At 35.5% G+C, this 20,239-nt stretch overlaps 1 protein-coding gene and 1 long non-coding RNA gene across 2 annotated transcripts in view; one reads left to right on the forward strand and one right to left on the reverse strand.

Annotated features, from left to right (window-relative positions):
- Positions 1-5,416: 5,416 nt before the first annotated feature.
- Positions 5,417-20,239, forward strand: part of CAH1 (carbonic anhydrase 1) — an 81,324-nt gene continuing 66,501 nt past the window's right edge. Inside the window, exon 1 of the mRNA XM_017629834.1 lies at positions 5,417-5,901. Within this exon, the coding sequence (XP_017485323.1) occupies positions 5,868-5,901 (34 nt within the window). The 5' untranslated portion in view covers positions 5,417-5,867. The remainder of the gene's footprint in view (positions 5,902-20,239) is intronic.
- On the reverse strand, positions 9,310-11,413 carry LOC108373960 (uncharacterized). The gene is made up of 2 exons (XR_001849008.1): positions 11,268-11,413; positions 9,310-9,445 (listed from the first exon to the last, which is right to left on the reverse strand). It is a non-coding gene; the product is annotated as an uncharacterized LOC108373960 (long non-coding RNA).

Consider the following 20,239-nt stretch of genomic DNA (forward strand, 5'->3'; position numbering starts at 1 on the left):
TAACCCTGAAACAGCATCCTTATAGAAACATCTTAAATTTGTGGGATATTTTTCTCGAGAATTTCACCCAGCGAAATTTGTTAAATAATTCGATAAATTTTAGTATTATTAAGTGTAATTCTGATATCGCTAAGACTTTTTTGTAAATTTTTTTGTTGACGGTGTAACCAAGGCCGTATTAAAGGGGGGAAGGGGCGGTGTTGTAGGTGTTCTGACCCGCTTTTCGCTAAAAATAGATTAGCCTAAATTTTAGTATCCGCAAGTGGCGCTATGCAACAAAAGCAGCTGTCAAAATTTGCTTGCATTGTTGGTGGTAAATATCCCATTTTAATGGTGATAAATAGTGAAAATGGAGCAAAAAAATGGCAGCCTCAATTTGGATTACATTTACAGGTCTATTCTGCACGTTACCGAAGATTTTGTAACCGGAAAATTTTATTACCAAAAAATGTTACCAGTTGTTGTCACCGCGATTCTAGGTACATTGGTAATGCAGTTAAAATATTTAGCGATTCAGCTATGAAGAACTGTGCAAATTCTGGCATTGCATATTTCACGGGGCAATACTTTGTTACCAGCTTATGAGATGGTAACAAAAATTACCGGATACAAGAATACACAGAATGCGAAAAGGGTTTAAAAATTGACAGGAACTTTATTTACCGGTTACAAACTTTTTATTACCAGCGCAGAATAGACCTGTTAATCTCCTGTAGCGTAACCATGGCTAAGTTACAAAGCCACTTGCACCGATTAACGATTTAACGTATTATTTTCGTTGTCATTGAACTTTTGTTATTTTTTTATAAAAAATTTGTTCATTCTTTAACAAAACCCGTGTAAATCCAAGTTTCCGAATTTGTGCAATTTAAAAAAAATCAACAAATTTTCGTGGAAATTTCCAACTTTTTAAAAATTTTATTAAATTTAATTTAATTAATTAAAAAAATATATCTTTCTTTTAATCAAAGTATGTTGAAATAAAAGTGAAATTAAAAAAAATTTGCTCACCGACACCTTTTATAATTGGAATAAAAATATTTCCAAATGGGAGAATTTTCTTCTCAGTAAATAGGCCCTTTCAAGGACATAAATTCATTAGGTTAGTTTTTGGGTGACCCTAATATACATACAAACAATATAAGATTATGACTTTAGCACATACATAGTAATAACAGACGAGTTCTGGTGTTCTCGTACATTTGCATGCACTTATTTGTATACAGTGCTTGTCATAACAATGCGACTCCGACATATTGACAAGTTTTGGAAATTCGCTTGTTTATTTATTTTTCGGCTAGATCTACAATGAACAACATCTTTAACCGAATTCAAAAAAAAGGCGGAAAGTTATCAATTCATCGAAGTTTTTTTTATGTATATTACTGCATAACTGTGGACCACGTGAGCCCTTTTCGATTATTCTTTTTTTTATAGGAAAGGTGATACCTTCAGGGTGGTCCCACACTAGTTTCGTTTATTTCGAATCATTGTAAGGAATTAACGGTACTTCTAAATCTTTATATGAGGATTTTTTGCATTAAAAAAATACTTGTTATAAAAAAATAACGAAAACATTTTAACTTGAAGAACATTGTGAATATTCGGAATAAACATCAGCACATGAGCACTTGTTTGAGTCACTGTGCTATACAACATATTGACAAGTTTTGACTCTTTATTTTTTATTGTTTTTTATACACAATATAGTTCCATTGTATAACAAAACCCTATAAATCCAAGTTTCAAACGTTGTACAAAAATTTACAATCAGCAAAGTTTTAATTTTGGTATCGGTTTATATCCGTTCACTTGGTTATCCGGATATCTGGATAGTCTAAACCAGTGATTCCCAAAGTGGTCCAGGTGGACCCCCAGGGGTCCACGGAAGCCTCGACGGGGGTCCACGGTGATGTGAAAAAAAATATGGGGGTCCATGAGTTGTAAATAGGGGTCCACGGAGTTTTATCTGGTTTCGATATAAAGAACCAAAATGGTTCCTTGATAGCCTCTTTATTTAACTTAAATTTTTTTAGTGGTGTATAGTGCTCTTGAGGCATTGCTGTACTTACCGTCACTTTGTGTTTTCAAACGTGGGGATGCCTTAATGGCCACCTGCAGACTAAAAAGAACCGGACGCTGGTATGACAATGAGTGGGGCGCGGCGAAAATTGCTGGCGGCAGAGATTTAAGCACTTGTGTCTTTTTAATGCTACAGGATAGTACGCCTTTATTGAAGAGATTCTATAATGTTAAGTTGCTTGAGACTGAATGCTGGTTTGATTCCATCGCTGAGACCGGACTCATACATTGTCGATTCTTCACTGATGACTCCAAAACTGACTATGGGTCTTGATCTGGGGTCTTTTTCGAGTTTAATGGAGATAAGCTTCACTTTTCTGTAGGGGAATATGCTTCGGACTTCCAGGCTGAGGTAATTGCATTACTCAAAGCCATGGACTAAGGGTGGAGGGGAAGGAGGTTACGTGACTGCAGTGACAACCAAGCTGCACTTAAGGCATTGACCAGCCCTGTATTTAAGTACTTCCGAACTAGTTCGGCAATGCAAGTCTCGACTAAAATATGATGGTGAACATAACGAGGTTGTTTTACTCTGGGGCCAGAGTTGGCTCAGACCAGGCATTCCGCCGTCCGCAACCAGTGTGAACACTCCCACCTTCGGCAACCGAAGCCAACATCAGAAACTGGATGAATACTTCGCTCAGAAATGGCTGAGAGGCATCGAGGGGATGCAGGTGGGCAAAACTCATGTTGCCTTCAATCTCACAAGGTTTATCTAATTTTTTGCTCTCACTGAGCAGACGACACTGCAGACAACTTGCTGGACTGCTGATTGGTCACTACGCGGAACAAACACCTGACTGTGATAGGCGTAAATGACAAGTCCATTTTCCCATCTTGCCTTGAAGAAGATGAGACGGTGGAACACTTTTTGTGCTTCTTGCTTGCTTGTTTATTTGTCATCGACTTTTTTAAACTCGTTATTATCTCTATTGTCAGTTTCTGAATTAAAAGTTTGGCGTAAAAAGCGTAACCGTTTTGATGTTTTAAGTTTTGTGTTTTAAAAATGTGACAAATATTTTTCGCCTCACTTTAAAACTCGGAGCGATAAAAATAAAAATGATGCCATTAACACAAATAAACTATTTTACATATACTCCACGTGCAAAGTCATGAGAGAGGCGAACATTTGATGAGTTTATAGTGAAGATAATGTAAATAACGCTAGCGATCGCAGTGCTCGTAAAAAATATAACTCTTCCGAGCGAGAGAGTATTTTGATGTATTTACGAGCTCTATTTTTTTTTAAATCTACAAGTGTGTAATCACATTATTATTTTTATAAATAGAACACAAGAAAATATTTTACTTTTATTTTGGTCACTCTGAGTTTAGTTTTTGAATTCACCCACCATGCAAATTTACATTGTTAGATCTAATTTTCACATTTAATTTTTTTACGGGCTTTGGGAATATTTAGAAATGTATCAGCAGGGGGTCCACCGAGACCAGTAAATTTTTGAAAGGGGTCTACGAGAAAAAATAGTTTGGGAACCTCTGGTCTAAACAGTATTTGAATTTATTCGTAAAATTGTTCTCAAAATTACTGAATCCAACAAGTTGCAAAAAAAATAATAGACTCTTTCTCAGCCCTAGTACAGGGGTCGAACAAATTATAGCCGCACCATATTTTGACAAGTTTTAACATATTATTCTTTTTGTTATTTAATTTTGGTTATTTTTTTTTATAAAAATATAGTTCATTCTTTAACAAAACCTTTGTAAATCCCAGTTTCAAACTCTGTGCAATATTAAAAAGAATTCAAGAAACTTTTGTAAAAATTTCGAGCCCTTTTATTAGATTTCTTACTGCCAAAAATTCTTATGCCCATACAATTTGTATGAAACGTCCCACAATAGCGCGGCGTTAGCGCCGAGCAAATGGAATTTTAATTTTTGACAGGGGGTTACGTGTTGAAGTTGGATGCAGAAGACGGAAAGAAAGAGAAAGGACAAAAAGTGAAAGAGGAGACGAGAACAAAAACGAGAGGAAATAAGCAAAACCTCAAAAATAACGTCGCGTTGATTTAGGGATACCGCACTGACACTCGTTGACAAATAGAAAACACAACGCTCAGCGCTCCAATTTAGGGACGGCAGCCAGAAAGATTCTCAGTATACATACATACATACACTCATAGCTCTCTATACACAGTGGTTATGAGCGTACGCAGATACGGGCTAAGGAGCTACGTGGCTGTCTCCGGATCGAAAAACGAGAAACCAAATCGATCATGTTGTGATATACCTTGTTTATACCGACACATAAAGCGCTTTAACCCACTTCGCCGTGATTCAAAACGTAAGCATAAACCAAATTTCAATACGCTCAGAAATTCAAAAGTGTGTTGACTCGAATTTGTTTTCAAATCGGTTTTTTAATTCTCACATCGGTTAGAAAACAGGTATAAACGTATAATTCATTTGACGCGAAGTGAAAAAAGGCTGGCTTTCTTTATACATCCCCTTTTAAATTTGAATTATTCTTATAATAAATTCGAATTATTGTTTGCTTCCATTTCGGTCAACCGCGCGATTAGCAATTTGAAACTGGCATTTTATTCGAGAAAATAGAATCCAATGGGTTACAAAACTGCACGCTCAAAATATTTCTAAGAAATCTAATTAAAAAGATCGAAGTTATTACGAAAGTTTGTTGAATTTTTTTAAATATTATACACAGTTTTAACCTTGGATTTACTCATTTTTTGTTAAAGAATGAACTATATTTTTATAAAACAATAACTTAAATTAAATAACAAAAAAAAGTATATGTTTAAACTTGTCAATATATGGCGCGGCTATAATTTTTTCGACCACTGTGTATAGAGAGCAATGTGTGTATGTATGTATGCGTATGTAAATATTGCATTGCGTGAATGGTATAATTACGATTGCGCTCAGCCGCATTGGCGTTAACTTTAACATCAACGTTCTTGATGACGCTCTCAGCTGTTGTTTTCGAAACTTCTCAGTAAACTTTACTGCATGCGACCAATGCGAATGCATTTTGGAAAAAGTCGCTGCTGCTGCGCAAGTTAATTTCAGACTTTCTGGGGGAAAAAGCAGTCTGTCATTTTGTTATTCATTCGCATTTCCGTCCGTATTTGTATTGTACTGACATACAGATTCCTATATGCATAATACGTACATATGTAGATACCTGAATATATAGATCAGTACATACATACATATGTGTAAGCTTAGTAGTACTCGTTCATTAGTAGTTTCATTCTGAAATTGTGCACTATTTCAACGCTCAAACAAACGCCAGACTATCTGACTATAAGACTAGCCGATTGGCTGACTGGCTCGGTAGCTAGCTTAGTTTAATTCATTTCAGTTTCGGCGCAAGCAAACAGCAGGCAACCAGACCTCGCACTCAACAGTCTTCTTTAGGCAGACAAACGTGCGAGACGTCTTAACATTCTTCATGTTCCGTCGCTCATCAGTACGCGGCTTTTTACTTCCATATACTTTCCATTGATCACGGTACATACACACCTGCCAACTGGCAAGAGTCAAACGCGTTTTTAAAGCTCACTAACTGTCATACAGCAATTCAATTGACTTACGGCTGCTCTCAAATAAACAACAGATCATCAAAAAAAAAATCAGTCGACTATTTCGCCGTCATTATTTACACTATTATTACTGTTATTTATTGCGGTTAAACATTCTTGATATTGCCGAAGCAATTTTTTGTTGCTCAGCTTGGGAAAGTGTCTGAATTATAAACAGGGCATTTAAATAAAAAAAATCTACACCCTCAGAACGCAGAAAACATGAGCTCACACTGGGGTTACACCGCTGAAAATGGTAAGTCCGATCTCTACAGATCTATTAATGAATTTGTGTGAAATGTACAATTTGTACATATCGTCGGTGATACTGTAAAACGTTCCATGTCTCTTATTACCTCTGGTGCTTGACTGATCTGTTATCTGTATCTGACCGCTTCTAGCAAACGTTAGTCTTCATCAGCCAAAGATAGACAGTTTTGACATTCGTTTATTAGGGTGGAACGATTTGCAGATGCATTCCTTTGCAAGTAAGATACCATCTACATAAGTGTCAAGGGTACTAATAGACATAGACCGTTTTGGAGTATCACCGTCGATATGGAAGTAAAGCATGTACTTAAGGCAAACAATCAGAAGCTTGCTTATTGGAAGAAAGGCAAAAGTCTGAAGCATTCACTCACACGTTATCTTACATGTCGCGCCCGTCGCGTGCGATTGTGCAAAGTGATTATAATTTGTACGCTCAATAGCTAGTCGGCGCATAATGCACGCTGCAATGCCGCCGATTTCACTTCTATGGCATTAAACGCCCGATCATTGCATAAACCCGACTTGGGAGCGTATATATGTATGTATGTATATTTATTGCATGTGCTTAAATGTTTTTGTAAGCATACATACATATGTATGTATATGGATATGTTCATATGCATGCATATTAGGGAGGGTCACTAAGAATACTACATATCGACACCTGAGTGGAAGATCGACCTATCTCGGCAGCCAGTTCGAAGACGCCCTTCTCAGAAAACTTTTCAAGAACGCCCTATTTCAGAATTTGGTTGAAGAACGCCCTATTTCAGAATTTGGTTGAAGAATGCCCTATTTTAGAATTTGATTCAAAAACGCCCTATCTCAGAATTTGGTTCAATACGCCCTATCTCAACTTAAAATATATTGAAAAGTTTGAGAATTTTTCTGAGATAGGGCGTTTTCGTACTGGCTGCCGAGATAGGTCGGTCTTCCTCCCAGCTGACGATATGTTAGGGAAACTGCTTGTGGTTAAACGATTTTAAAAAATTCGTTGAAGTTGTTTGCTAGATATGACTGCACAAGGCCGCAATTTGGAGCCCTACTCTAAAGTAAAACTCCACTCCAAGCCCTTTAGAAGTTATGGCTTTCAGCGCTCGCGCCGACATATGCAACTTATAGCTGAATAAAGTTCTAAAAGCCTGAAAAGTGTGGAGCGTCTAAAATGCCTTTTGCGGAGTTCTACTCTAACCGCTTAAGCGATTTTGCTCGGCTCAACATATCACACCAGTCTTTTCTCTTATGTGCTAAGTGTAATAATAATATTAGATTGGCGCTTAAACATACATACATACAAATGTTAGTGTTTGACCGAGGTTCTCCTCCGATTTGTGGCGTGCGCCATGATGTTGTCACACAAATGGGAGGAGCCTAAAATTTTATGCCGACTACTAACGACGATTGCAGTTTTATGAGAAGCTGTTTTTCATGTCCGAATATACAGAAGTTGGCCATTGCCTGCCGAGGGGCGATCAATATTAGAAAGCACTTTTCTGTTTTTTATTTTTTGATGTTGGGTTGAACTACGCTTGAAACCAGGCCCTGCGCTATGGTAGTGCGCCCTTCTAACCGCTGAACAACAGCGGCCACCTAAACCAACTGGTGCCAATCAGAAATTCCAATTGAAGCCAAGTGCTTCTCCATCTGATTTCGGAATGGTGGTGGTCTTCCTATTGCTCTGCCACTTTCATGGCTGGAGCATTTGCATCATTCCGTACGACATGACCTATCCATCACATACGCTGTATTTATATGATGAGAGACTTATAAAGTGTGATTTTCGTTCGTAGAGAGGACTGTAGTTTTACTACTATATACCGTCGTGAGTTAAAAAACCGTACCCGCCTAATGTGAACCCATATATGTATGTGCTAACATGTTGTAGGTGAATAAATCTCGTGACTAAAAGTGTGGTCGGCAATGACTGCAACCTTTGCTTCCGTTTCTATTGACTTTTAGAATAAGTTTAAGCGGTGCTTTACAGGTGTTATATACATACATACATATATACATACATACACACTTAGACGAAATATAAAAAAGGAATACAGTTACAAAATTCTTATTAATTAGTTAAGCAGACAAAAGAAAAGTTCAAGATTATATATCGCACACGTTCTTAGAAAGTGCATTAACTAAAATATTTTACATAATTTGGCAGAAAATGATGTGGTTTTCTTTCCAACAAATATTCCGCTCTTGATGGAAGGTTAATGTACATTTGGCGGAGTCATGTCAGAAATGCACGCAGAGGTTTGCCATTGCATGCCGGGGTTTCAACATAACATCCAGGGAACAGTGACATAAGTTCCATGGAAGTTATGTCAAGAAATTATCTTTTGGGTTGTTCACACTTGCCAGGTTATTCTTTATCTGGTTAAAAATTATTATTCTGTAGTGTATGTTATTGTTGTAAACTGAATACAAAATATAACCACATAATCAGATAACCTGATAACCAGGCAAGTGTGAGCGATCCAAATATGTTTTGTACCAGCGTTAAATCACGATGCAGAAAATGAAGGTGGCGCCATTCGCGGACCGCTAACCCTCTCTTCGTCGATTTGATAGCATCCACCCATTCGCTGAAGTCACACAATAGTTTCGTTCCTCAACTTTTCTGGATAAAACTTGTTAAACTATCAAAACACAAAATTGCTCTCAGAGAAAGAGAGAAAAACCAAAAAGTACGGGAAAGCTTTTCGGGTAAAAACTGGTAAAACTATATATTCAGGGGCGCACCCAGGAATATATTTTTTTGGTATATATTTTTATACTTCTGAATATATATTATCAGCAAATACTGCTTTAGATAATACGCTTTTTAAAATACATTTATGCAAGTTTTATGTTCACTAGGTATGTAATAAAAAAAACTTTAAGTTTCATAAATTGCATTTTATTTACATAAAATTAAAACTACATACATAAATTGACAAAGAACTCAAACATTTTTAACCGACTTCAAAAAAGGGGAGGTTATCAATTCTTCGGAGTATTCTTTCTTCTTTTATGTGTGCCACCGTATAGCTTTGGACCGCGTGAACCGGTTTCAATATTTTTTTTTTTATCGTAAAGAAGGTACCTAATTGGTAATTTAGTTTAGGTCTGATGATTGGATCATGAATAAATTAACGGTACTCCTAAATTTGTATATGAGAATTGAAGTCGGTTGTATTTTTTGCTTAAAAATTACATACTTGTGTAATAAAAAGTTCTATAAACACAAGCTGCGCTCAACTTTCAAAAGTAATAAAAAATGTTATTAAAGAATTTTAATATAAATAAATTATTTAATTCCATGAAATTTTTACACTTTTATGTTCATTTTCCTCGATTTCTGGTTTTTAGTTTTCGATGGAGATGGTGATTTTTACAATTGCTCCATTTCTTGAATATTTCGAATACTCAAAAAATTAACTGAACTTGTATTTTTATTATGTAGCTTATTTTTGTAGAACGAATTCGAAGCTGGCAAACTAAATCTTCTAATCCTTGTTAAGTACATATCTGTGGTAAACTCTTTTAGGCTGTAAAGGGTAAAAAACAACAGTAAGTGAGTATGCATTGCATACTTTTAGGCCAATGTGTTCATTCGCAGTTAAACTTTTAAAAGCTCCCAAGACAAACGAAAAACTCATGTAAAATGACGCACAAGAAAGGGAAAGGAAATTTTCTTCTATCAAAATTTCTGAAATCAGTTTGCAGCTCTTAAGAAAAAAATGCTCTTATATTTATTTCTTAAGGAAAGTTTGCTTTTCAAGCAACAGAAATAATAAAAAGTACTACTTGTGATTTTTTCGAGAGCTAGATTCCAAGCATTAAGATACAGTTTGTAATTGAGGTTATGAGCTTTGGGGGGACGGCTTTGAACCCCAAAACCCACCCTTGTGTGCGCTAATGTATATATTATACGCATATACACAAACAAATTAACAAAAATACTTATAAAACTCGATATTACTTCGTTACGATATATTTAAAAGGTGAAAATTCAGATGGAATTTTGTTTTTGCTTATTCAACTTTCAAATCGTTAGAACAGCCGATGGCAGTGCACGGACTTTACCACTTTATTGGTAGATCTACCAACTTTTTATCTGTATTTTATTTTCTAAAATTTTTACGAACAAAGGCTAAAAATCTACCAATATTTTCCGGAAATAAAGCAAAAAGATTTAAATGATTGCAGTGTATACACACATATTTTGTCATATAACTCTGACAATGACCAATTTAAAAGTGAAAGTGCATCTCTATCACCTGTTTATGGAAATATTTTTCGGTTGCAATACGTTTGTGTGGGAGACTGCTAAATGAATGGGATGCTAATTTCAAGCATTTCAAAACTAATTTTAATCAAACAATTAGGGGTAAAATTTGCGAAGCCCAGCAGAAAATTTCGAAGCAAAAAATTTCAGCAAAAAATTTTTAATTTCATTAGAAGCACCCTTTGTTTACTTGCTTTTTTAAATGGTTGCATACATTTAGGCATATGCATACCCAGCCAGCAAAGAAACGTAAATTTTGCCGATAGTGAGTTTAGTTCAATTTTCCGTATCCGAAAACGAATTTAAAAACTCCTACAGTATCATCAATTTTCGTATGCGGAAAACGTTCGAAAAAGATGATGTAATTTGAAAGCAATAATTGTATTTTATTTGCTCAAGCTAAACATTTGAAAGCATGCATGCGTAGTTGCCAGTGGCCAACCACCGAAAAGCTGAAAACCGATCCGAAAAAGAGCAAAAAGTGGATGAAGTGCGAATTTTTGTCGGTTTACTGAATCCATTTTCGGATACTTTGACGTTCCGTTTTCCCACTAAAGTGTCCGGCAGAAACCTATGCTGTGCAATGGCGCATCGCGTAGTTCCTTCCTTTTCCGCTGCAACCTTTGTGCATTTTTAGGTGCAGTGATACGAAAAATTTTTTTGGTGACGCATTTCCGAACGTTTTTATGCAGTTGGCTTTTAATATGGTTTTAAACAAACTAACAAATTAATGTATAGAATTAACAATAACAATCGCGCCGTCAAGTTTAAATAACGGCAAATCAGCCCTTCGAAATTTTCTGCAGGGCTATGCGTTACAGCTTCGCAAATTTTACCCCTACCGAAGCCAAAGATGTAGGCATATCAAAAAAGTTCTTCTTATTATAAAAAGACTGTCTTTTTTAAGAAAGATCGTGGATATTTTACACCTTTCTTACTAAGGTTAAAATAAATACGAATTTCTGCAGTATGAAACAAACTAGAAATGAAACGAAATACGATTAAGTTTCACTGAGAATTACGCTTGTACACATGCGCTGACATGGTATCGAACCTGGGTTCTACAGAGTAGAATTGCTTACTTCTAGCTTCTTGGTAAAGGCGGTCGCCCCAGAATCTGAACTGACAGTAATAACGACTTATTGCTAAAGTAAGCTATCAGCTATGGAAGCTATAAAATGCCGAAGTGAGAAAAATCATGACATTCATATCACTCATAACAAATCAAATGTTTTCTGCCAATTCAATAAAAATATACCTACATACATGTGCATATACATTCCTTTTAATTTATGTGGTTTAAGAACTGTATAGCATTATTTACATACAAAATACATATGTACATACATGCATACACATTAATAATTTTGATAAGAATGCTTTTATTCCATTGCGTGTGGAAAATTTTTTACAACCTTTCATTAAACTTGTCTTGTTATTGATAATAAAAAAAATATTGAACATAAAATTCGCATTGCCTGAGTACTTATGCATGTTTTAAGGCAGAATTTTATTCCGAACTGCTTACAAAATAGGTGAGGGTGCTGATTAAGTGCCCTTCAAGATTAAAGCTGTCAATTCAAAATTTATATCTATGCTAGATGGGTGTATTTCAGAGACCGTACCGGTAATGCATTTTAAATTAAAAAACAAAATATTTAAGTTAATTTTTTACTTTTATTGTTTTGAGCAAAAAATACCGATTATTCGCCGGTATTTTTTGAACAGAGAACAATCGGTAATGTTCGCTTTTTAATTTTCAGGCATTGATAAAAATGAAACTTACGATGTGAATGTTTCGTCTTCTTCGAAATAGAAGCTGCACTGTGTGTACCCAAATACTAAACTTTTTAAAGTACGGCTGACTTCCAAAACGTCAGTTGCTTTGCATACGTACAACGTATAATGTTCCATAACGCTGAGCTACACAATATTGACAATGTATACTTTTCCAAAACGCATCCGAAAAGTTATCGAAACGCATCGCTAGAGCAATCAGCGCATCAGAAACACAGTTGATGCTTCGTTTGTTATTGGTTACCATTGATGTTTTAAAAATGGAAAATTCAGAAAAATTGTTCTTGCTATTTTGAATATTTAAAATATGCAATCTATATGGTTGCAATGTGTCGCAACTCTGCATATAAAAACAGTTTGAATACCGCAGTATAACAGTATCCAAACATTGTATTGATACATTTTGGAAGTCAGCCTATCTATCTCGATACTAAATACCAGTGTTAGGCCAAATTGCTACTATAAAACATGTACTACTATCATGTACATATGTACATATATCTGTGTTCGTATGGAATTGTAGCTTATGTCGAGAAGCTGGCTTTAGTATAATGCGGCATTCCCTTTATCCTTTAAACGACAAGGAATTTTTTGATGAGACTTAATAAGAATATTGACTTGCTAATACCGGAACTATTTCTTGCACGTTTATTTACCAAAAGTTCTTTAACGGCTCGGCGTCATTGAGTCATTTGCAATCGTATGCTGCGTAGAGATCTTTGGACTTAAAAGTGTTCGGGAGTCTTCGTGTTATACTTTCCGAGATTTAGGGCCAAATTTACAGTGATTTTGATTTTGAGTACAAAAATCAGTAGTTAACTGCCGATTCTGAGTTAACTACGCACTGTGAACAGGGTTGCCGTTTTGGGCTTTTCCTACCAAAATTGGTAGGTTTTTTTATCGTTGGTAGGATGGTAGGTTTCTTTGCTCATAAAACCGAAAACATCTCTGGTTTGTAGTAGTGTGTCACTTTGTTAGCACTGTGAGTAGGCATGTAAAATAGGGACAATATCAGTTTTACCCTCATTCTGTTTCTTGGATGGCCCCAACTGTTTGCGAAATACCTTAAAAAACTCGTTGCTTACTGGCATAGGCAGGATTTCACCCATTACTTTCGGCCATTCTTTGAACTCCGTATACGCTATAAAAACTTGTATCCACTGGGTATCTAAAGGGATATTAATTGATTGAATTGATGGACGTAAAGGCGGGTTTATAAATCAAATATTTTTCTTCGAATCGATAATTGTTTCAACAATGACAAGGTTGTTAAAATATTTCAAATGGCACTAGAAGAAAAATTCACAAGCTTACTACATAACAAATATATTTACGTGCTTACAGAATATATTTTTTTTTTATACACGAAAATTAAAAAGAAAACTTATTCTGAGTCATACATATTTCCAGTAGCTCGAAGAAATTAATGGCAAATACACAACGCGCAGATTTTTCCCCCAACCCTGCGGCTCCTAGACCCGGATATTTGGCAAGCCTAACCGTGAGGTTTATTTTTACCTTACTTATTTATGTACATATATATACTTCATAATAAATGTGTGCAATTTACTAGAAATTTTGAGGGAGTAGAAGTAGAACAGACCTCAGATTCGGGTTCAGCGGGTCGAATTACTTGTCGGTAGGTGGGTCTGGTTAAAAGCACAGACGACTTTTTTGTGTGCTATGTATAATATGTACTTAAATAATGTATATACCAGATATTATTCCGATCATTTTGTTTACTTGGAAATCTGATTTTAAGTTTGAAAACCAGCAAAAAAAATTATTTATTACCGTCAAACGGCGTTTTCTTAAATGGTAGGAACGAAGCCATTTTGGTAGGTTATTGAACCAGCTCTTGTTAGGAAAGAAAGTTTTGCAGTGGTAACCATGACTTTGAATTTGGCCCTTAATGTTCTTATTCGATTTTCCCGGCACTTTGCGAGATACTTCGTGTAATATTGTTTTGGATCATACGAAATTTTTAGGGATTTTCAGGACTACTTCAGGAGGTCTATGTCTCGGGACTATTTCCGGATTTTCGAGATTATTTCCGTATCCTCGAGCTCTATTAAGGGAATTCCGGGACTATTTCGGAATTGCTTCATAATCCTAGAGACCAGTTCGGGACGCTTGGTGTTATTTACCGATTTTCGGGACAACTTTGAGTTTCTCGTGACTTTCGAGATTTTCGGGACCACTTCGGGATTCTCAGGACTTACACCCGAAGTAGGAATTAATCTCGAAAATAGAAAAAACGAAATATTCCCAAAATTTTCGCAAGCATGAACAATACCGAAAAATTTTAATTCCAAGAATCTCACGTAGGAACAAGCGAATGAAAAATGTTAATTTTTTGAGAGGGTTATACGCCCCTTTCGATAAAGCCGGAAAATTCAAGTCGCAAGTTTGATTTTTATCAATGTCTGAAAAATAAAAGGAAAACATTGCCGATATTTATCTGCTAAAAAAATTGGTATAATTTGTTCAAAATAATAAAAGTACATACATATGTTATTTAATTTGTGTTTTCCTTCCGATTTAAATTTTGAAGGTAAAAGTTACTTTTTTATTAATATAATGGTTTTAATGTACCCACTTCCATTCCTTTGGACGTGGTTCCGAAATATTTTAATACAAGTAAGTTTTAAGCAAAAAAAGAAATTGACTTCAATTCTTATACAAAAATTTAAGATTATCGTTAATTTCCAATGACCGGATCGGTCAAGGTGGTCTAAAGTTATAAGGCCATACAAATAATATTCCCACGAATTGATAACCTTCTCCTTTTTTTTTGAAGTCGGTTAAAGAGCCGAGACAAAATAAAAATTTTATAAAAAAATCCTTGCCAGAACACATGTGTCATGTTTGCTCAATTTGATTAACATACATATGTGCATATGTATATATGTAGATATTTATACAGCCGATCCAGATGAAAAATTTTCCATCTTACTGCAAATATTATCTCTGATCTTTTTATGGGTCAAAGTTGCAATAAATGAAGCGTCTTAAAATTTACAATAAATAAGAATACAAATAAACAAATAACATTTACTTTTGTTGGAAAGTGAAATGTGTTGTCTTTAGAAGCTTTCAGCACTTACTTTGCGTCAACAATAACACTGTGCGACAGCTTAAATCGTTATTGCGTAAAACCAAATGCAAGGTAATGGCTTTTTTCGAGTTTAGCTCAAATAAGGAAGATATCCTTAATTGAATGCTTGTACACAATTTATTCTTTAATTAGGTTAAGTTCTTGAAAATCATTCTTAAAATCAGTGTTGCTTCTTTGTGAGTAATTCCTCAAAACGTAAGAAATTTCGGGCACGCTTGAGTATTTCTTGAGGATTTTTATTTTGCGGAATTTTTTCTCGATATATTTGCAGATAACAAATGTAGCCATGTCTTACAGAAGAGAGCTGTTAAATCGACCTGCAAATTTTGGAATAAAGCTTTCCGAAGTTTTATAAAGAGCGAAATACACCACAGCCACTTGGGCTTGTCAAACATTCTTCAAACCTGGTTTTCCCATTTTGTCATACACCATGCAAATATGACTCGTTCAAGCAAAGAATTTTAGTTTTCTTCTGGTTCACAATGTAAAGGGTTTGGTTTTCTTCGATTTTTCTCTCTCGCGTCCTCATTCCATTGCGAATGAGGCGATTTTATCATACACAACGTAAGCGGCTTGATCAAACGTCAACATGGCGGCCAGAAAATCTAAAAATTTTGATTTTCGTTAACATTTTCCTCGAACGGCTTGTCAAACCTTCAAATCAGGGTTATTGCGAATATACGCATTCGCATTCGCTACCGCGGAGCTTCCGCATTAATTTTAACATTCGCATTCGCTTTCGCATTTGCAAAACTCAACGCGGATCTCTTGCGAATGCGAATATTGAAGGAACCGAAATTTACAGTTTTTTTACGAGTTAAACTTGGTCAAATATTTTTATTCCGAAATAAAAGTACTTTCCGGATAATAAACAAATCGCTTATCCAATTTAAACAAGTTTGGTATCAAATGAAAGAGGACTTAAATAGCTTTAAAACTGAAATGTCTAAACGAGAAACGCCACATATTGAAAAATATTTCTATAAAAAATGTTAATTAATAGCCATAGAACAAACCTTGGGTCAGGTATTTATTTATATGAATTTCTTTAGTATTAGATTATAAAAAAAATATAAATCGAGGTGGTAATCTTCGTTCGATTTTTCTGTTTAAAAGCTATTTCAGTCCTCTTTCATATGACACCAAATTTGTTTAATTTGGATAAGCGGTTTGTTTGTTATCCGGAAAAGACGGAATAAAAAATATTGGGCCAAATTTAACTCGTAAAAAATAACTGTTTCGGTCCCTATATCAGACCAGTCACAGAAGAAAGCATTAAAAATGAATTAAAAAATAAATTAATAATACTGAGTAGTATCGATACTTTTTCCCTGATACGTTTAGAGTATCGATACCATGAGCTCGATGCCAGAATGAGTACTCAGTATCGATACCAAAGTCTGAAATTTCGAACCCTAGGTGTTTTTCGCTCTTAAGCACATCTGCATTTGCTGCTAAATATTCAAAATTTTAGCGATAATTTTTTTCATTCCATCGTTGTATTTTCAACTTGCAAAATCTCGGTAACGAATGGAGAGAACACGCATTGTTCGATCAGAAGGATATTCATATTGATGCCTTATTAAATCCTCCAGAAAATTATAGGTAAAATTTTTGAATTAAAATATTATTAAGGTTCATATGAGTTTTCTAATTAACCCCGAAATACGGGTGAGTACTTAGCTCAAAATTTATTTAAAGAACTTCGTGAAAGACAGCAATTATTCTTGTATTGCTAGACACCTGATAACCCAGGATAATTTTTAAGTACTTAAAAGACATTACTCTACTCTAAGCTTCGTGTATTGGGCCATGAGAAAACCGTCATCTTTAAGGTATAGTCCAACCTTTCACAATATCTGGTATTAGTCTTAATCTGAAACGCAATAATCATTGAAAATTGCCACCGTTTATGGGGAAAAGCATTTAATATCACACTTTCAAATTGGAGCCCCCACGTAGCGACGCCAATGTATCTCCACACCATGTTCGAGTTCTCTACCATAAACACTTCCGGAGATATGCGGTGTGAAAACTTCGTTTTGTATGGGAGGTGCCACACCCTTTTTTCCGATAGCCCCAATTTTTCTTCATAACTATGCGACTGATTTTATATATCTTGTACATACCACGTTCGAGTATGTTCGATTTGTATGGGAGGTGCCACGCCTCCATTTCCGATAACCACAATTTTTCTCCATGAGTATTCGATTGCTTTCATATATCTCCATACCATGTTCGAGTCCTCTTCCATGAACATTTTCCGGGATATGCAGTATGAAAAATTCGTTTTGTATGTGAGGTGCCACGCCCTTTTTTCAAATAGTCCCAATTTTTCTTTATGACTATTCGACTGATTTTATATATCTCCATACCAAGTTCCAGTAGTCTACCATGAACAATTCCAGAGAAATGCAATATGAACAAGTAAGAAAGTCTAAGTTCGGGCGGAGGCGAACATTAAATACCCGGCGCAAGTATTAAATATATGTTTTCCACCTTTCCGAAAGTTACCGCTACATGATAAGCCAGGGTGTATAAATATTAAGTAAATTAGCGTCCTTAAATTTCGAAATATTGAAATCTCAAGCATTTATGAAATTTACCGTTATATAAAAAGCGGCCGTAATTTTAGTCCGATTTCAACAATTTTCAACGGTTTGCTTTTATGCGGCAAGCACAATAACCATACCGAGTTTGCTACAAATTGCTCGAACGGTTAGCGAGATACATGTATGTGATAACCATCAAATTCGAATAAATTAGCTTTAATATTTACTGATTTATCGAGGATTTCGTATTTCTCTAAATTACCGTTATATGGGATGTGAGCGTGGTTATTGTCCGTTTGGTATGCTGTGCCAGGGCCAACAACTGTGGCAAGTTTGGAAGAAATTGGTGCAGCGGTTACCAAGATATACACATGTAACCATAAGTGGGCGTGGCTACGCCCATTTTCCAAAAATTTATAATATTCTTATTTTTCGTCTAAAANGCGGTTACCAAGATATACACATGTAACCATAAGTGGGCGTGGCTACGCCCATTTTCCAAAATTTTTTAATATTCTTATTTTTCGTCTAACAATCATTGCATATATCAATTTTGAGTCAATTATCTTCAGTAGTTACTAAAATATCGCAGTTTTCGTATTTCTGAAAATTACCGTTACATGGGAGGTAGGCGTGGTTATTGTCCGATTTTCAATACCTCTGCCCAAAAGAAGTGCACGTACCAAGTTTCGTTAAGATATCTTAATTTTTACTCGAGTTATCGTGTGCACAGACGGACGGACGGACGGACGGACGGTCACCGCTTAATCGATTTCTCTTTTCATCCTGATCATTTATGTATACATTTGTCTATATCTATCTCGATTCGTTTTGCCTGTTACAAACAACCGTTATGAGAACAAAGTTATAATACCCTTGTGCACAAGTGCGCTCGGGTATAAAAATTCGGTTTGTATGGGAGGTGCCACGCCCCCGCACCTAGCGGTATGCAATATACTTTACATCCGATTCTCATACCTACACATTTCATAATTCATGCAAGTACTTTTTGAGACCCATTGATCAGTCCGCGAAGCAACCCAGTTTTCACATTACAAATTTATCCAGTCATATCCAATTCGCTCGCCCATACCTGCCTAATTGATAACTTTCTCAGTATACCTTTAATGACTTACTATAGAAATAGCTCACAAAATATCATGGTTTTAGCTACATATTAAAATTAAGCAGCTGCAAAGCAAAACCGTATACCTGAAAATCAGTTGAATCAGTACGGTCGAACGGTCGTCATGATTTTTTAGGAGAAAATTTCATGGCTGTCTAAATGTAGGAGTTATTTCACAAAAGCCTGATCTTAACGATTTTCACTGTAAGGTCTCTGTTGATGGTAAGTGAAAGGAGTGCAAAAATTCCATGTCCATAGCTGCCTAAGTGGAGGAGTTATAACGAAAATACCAATCTGAACAGACATGGGTACATCGTTTCAGCACGCCATTCTGATAATTTCGGTATTACTCTTTTTATGGGTGTATCTCTTCTTCTTCTGGTATTTAAAAACATCAGTCCAAAGTTACATTACCATATGAATTGGTACCCTGCAAGAACAGTGACCATCATTTGACAAATCATTTGACTGGCAAGGCTGATAGAGATTTCTGTCACTGGCTACCTACAAGTTTCTATCACATTCTAAAGGGCAGTGTGAAAAATCTGATGTAAACATTTGTGTACATATGATCTTCCGTCTTCTTCCAACTTATGGCCTTATATATTGGTCTCTTTTTAACCAACGCAAAATTTGCAAATGTGTTAGTAAGATAAATGAGAATGTGTTAGTTTCCATCACACAATTCTTGTAGGGTACTTATTCCCTGAAGGTTGCCTAACTTTAGTAAAAAACGTTCGTCGTCTTCCTGCGCAGGCAAAAAATTGCATATGTATGAATCTATGTAAATTGCAAAAATGTTCTGTTTCTAAAGGTTATAAAATTGAAAACAGTGCGAAAACACGAACTACAAATGGCTGATTTCAATTGAACAATGACAACTAACAGTAATTCTAATTAGTATGACCGATTGTTAAATAATATTTATTGTTTTTGTTTGTTTGCTACAGCTGATTACGTCCGCCTAATGAATGGAATGATGATAGTCTCAAGATACATAGCTATCTATACGTACGTGTGTATGTATGACAAAGAATTACAGAGCTGTAAAAACTGTAAATGTACGATATCGCAGGTGAAAATACAGGTCTTTTGTGGTTGAATTCAATAAGTTTATAAAAGCATACACATATGTAGGTTCAGGAAATCAATTAATCAAAATGACACATCGTTGATTTTAAAGTACTAATTCCTGATAAAAGTGTTCACACTCTTGGTCAGCGAGGGAATGAGGTGTAGAAAATCAAACTCATGCTTTGCACTTGATTTAAAATTCCGAAAGGTCTTAGAAAAGATTTATACTTTCCGCGAAAGTCAGATCGATCGACGTGTGACTTTTGCAAAATAGACATGAAAAGCGAATGGAAATCACATGATAAGTAAAAACCTTTCGAAGTTAGAACGTACTATACGCGTGTACTTTGCACCATGGTAATCCTTTGTTATATAGTATGTATAAAA

This window comes from Rhagoletis zephyria, unplaced genomic scaffold (assembly GCF_001687245.7).
Source record: "Rhagoletis zephyria isolate East Lansing unplaced genomic scaffold, Rhagoletis_zephyria_1.1 Rzeph_scaffold_00005, whole genome shotgun sequence".
Taxonomy (NCBI): domain Eukaryota; kingdom Metazoa; phylum Arthropoda; class Insecta; order Diptera; family Tephritidae; genus Rhagoletis; species Rhagoletis zephyria.